General features: G+C 55.7%; 1 protein-coding gene across 1 annotated transcript; it reads right to left on the bottom strand.

Moving 5' to 3' along the window:
- Window positions 1-215: 215 nt before the first annotated feature.
- On the bottom strand, window positions 216-1700 carry LOC119345645 (UDP-glycosyltransferase 83A1-like). Its single transcript, XM_037615632.1, has 2 exons — window positions 1220-1700; window positions 216-1111 (listed from the first exon to the last, which is right to left on the bottom strand). The coding sequence occupies exons 1-2, from the start codon at window positions 1698-1700 to the stop codon at window positions 216-218; spliced, it is 1377 nt and encodes a 458-aa protein (XP_037471529.1).
- Between the last annotated feature and the right edge of the window lie 400 nt (window positions 1701-2100).

Genomic DNA, 2100 nt, shown 5'->3' on the forward strand with positions numbered 1-2100 from the left:
TATTTTAAATGGCCGTGGCAACGCACGGGCGTTCAACTAGTTATTCTAACAAGCAGGAAGATCATGCCTTGAGCCTTGTGGACCATTTCACTAGTTTTTTTTGTTGCTACTATGTCAAACCATTATTTTTTGTTGCTATATATCTAAGCTGTTTGACTTTTACTTTTTGTATATCAACGTAGATGTTTGGAGCCGTCCGATGTCTGGTGTCGTGATCACGCGGTGATGGGATGGGATCCCACCTCTCCGAGCAAGTTCACAAGCTTGAGAAGGCACTGATGCGAGTACCCTCCCTCTTCAATGCTCGCACAAGCCTCGTTCTTCCACGTCGCAGCCCTCGCCTTGACTCCCTCGTCGCCGAGCAGCCGTGCCACCTTGCTCTCGATCTCCTCCTTGGTGACGACCCCTCGCTCGTCTCGGCAAAGCTTGATGCCGGTGCCCCACACGTTGCACACGTAGCTCTGGTTGGCGAACTGGTCAGCGAAGTACGGCCAGCAGAGGAACGGCACGCCATGCAGCATGCCTTCCATGGTCGAGTTCCACCCGCAGTGTGACACGAAGCAGGCGACGGCGGGGTGCGAGAGCACGCGCTGCTGCGGCGCCCAGCCCACGATGAGACCCTTTCCCTCGACGCGGCGCTTGAACGCGTCGAGCCAACCTTCTGTGGCTCCGGTGGTGAAGTTTGGCCGGACGACCCACAGGAACGGTCGGCCGGAGAGCGCGAGCCCGTCAGCAAGCTCTTGGAACTGCGTCGCGTCCAAGATGCCGGAGCTCCCGAAGGCGACGTAGACGAGGGAGCAGGGGGCCTGCGCGTCGAGCCAGGCGAGGCAGGTGAGGTCTTCGGGCAGGAAATGTCCGGCCGGCCTCGACGTCGGCGCTACCAGTGGGCCGAGCGGCAGCGCGTTCGGGAGCAGGGCCAGAGCGTCAGGTTCCATCTCCATGAAGGTGTTGCATATGATCGTCTCAGCTAGCGGCATCAACCGGTTGGTCCTGAGGACGTTCTGGATGTTGGTTCTGCGCCTCTCAGGCGTGCTGCCAAGGCTGACCCAGGGGATCTCTGCCGCGTCAACGGGCGGCATCAGTTGGACCCTCTCGTGCCTCTTCACGTTCCCTGCGTAATGTACGTGGTGTCCATGTTCATGGTGTACAGTCTACATACCAAGAGAAGACTAGGAAACTAACGAGTTACATGGGGATGGAAATTTTGATTTGCTCTTACCACTTTCATCAACAACACCGTCCTCGATCAATTTTGGGAGGTTCATCCTAAGCGCAAACACGGCTGCAGAGTACGTGGAGAACAAGGCGACACGGACGCCCACCGTGGTTGCCAGGTCCAGCGCCCAGCTCATGGACACGTCCGCTATCATCCAGTTCGTCTTCCTCGACCTGATCATCTCCTCGAGGCGGCCGGACATGGCGGCCGGCAGTCCCTTGACCAGCGCGCCGATGTCCGTGTGGTCGTCGGCAGGCCCCAGGCCGTCTGGAATGGAGAGCATGTGAACTCCTCCTGGGATTGCTCCGTCCTCTGCCAAGGCTTGGAGGACGCGGCCGTGGTTGAACTCGGTGTTGACGAAGTCGATCTCCAAGCCGTGCTCGACGAGCTTGCGGGACAGCTCCATGAGCGGGATGACGTGGCCCTGGGCAGGAAAGGGTAGCACCATGACACGAGGTTGAGCTTGAGCAGCAGCAGCCGCCATTGAGCTAGGTTGTTCGCGCTAGAAATGGAGTATGCCTTGACAAATTTGCAAGAGCAAAGTTTGTCACAGGGTCTCCCGGTGGACGCGGACGACAGGGATGGACGGGTAGTCTGTCATATATGCTCACACATGTGCATATATAAGGGTCTGCAGACCAATTGATGTTGCATCAGCTCATCTCTAGTCAACAGACCACATTTTTGTCTCTTCCAAAGAAAGGGTTATCTGGGTAATGACTCATCACATCGTGTTGATAAGTTTTTATGAAGTTGTGGAGTGGAGTGTGGACCACGTTGTACATATATATATATATATATATATTGGTAGTTAGGGATTGTTCGAAATTAGATAGGAATTCTTTCCGTCTTGTCTTTAGGAGGCCTTTTACCCACGAGGCTCA

This window comes from Triticum dicoccoides, unplaced genomic scaffold (assembly GCF_002162155.2).
Source record: "Triticum dicoccoides isolate Atlit2015 ecotype Zavitan unplaced genomic scaffold, WEW_v2.0 scaffold263875, whole genome shotgun sequence".
Taxonomy (NCBI): domain Eukaryota; kingdom Viridiplantae; phylum Streptophyta; class Magnoliopsida; order Poales; family Poaceae; genus Triticum; species Triticum dicoccoides.

Bases quoted from the DNA above. Each gene is read 5' to 3' on its own strand.
- LOC119345645 (XM_037615632.1), bottom strand. From the start codon at position 1,700: ATGGCGGCTGCTGCTGCTCAAGCTCAACCTCGTGTCATGGTGCTACCC. The intron at 1,112-1,219 runs GTAAGAGCAAAT...TACATTACGCAG, and splicing joins CGGTGTTGTTGATGAAAGTG to GGAACGTGAAGAGGCACGAG.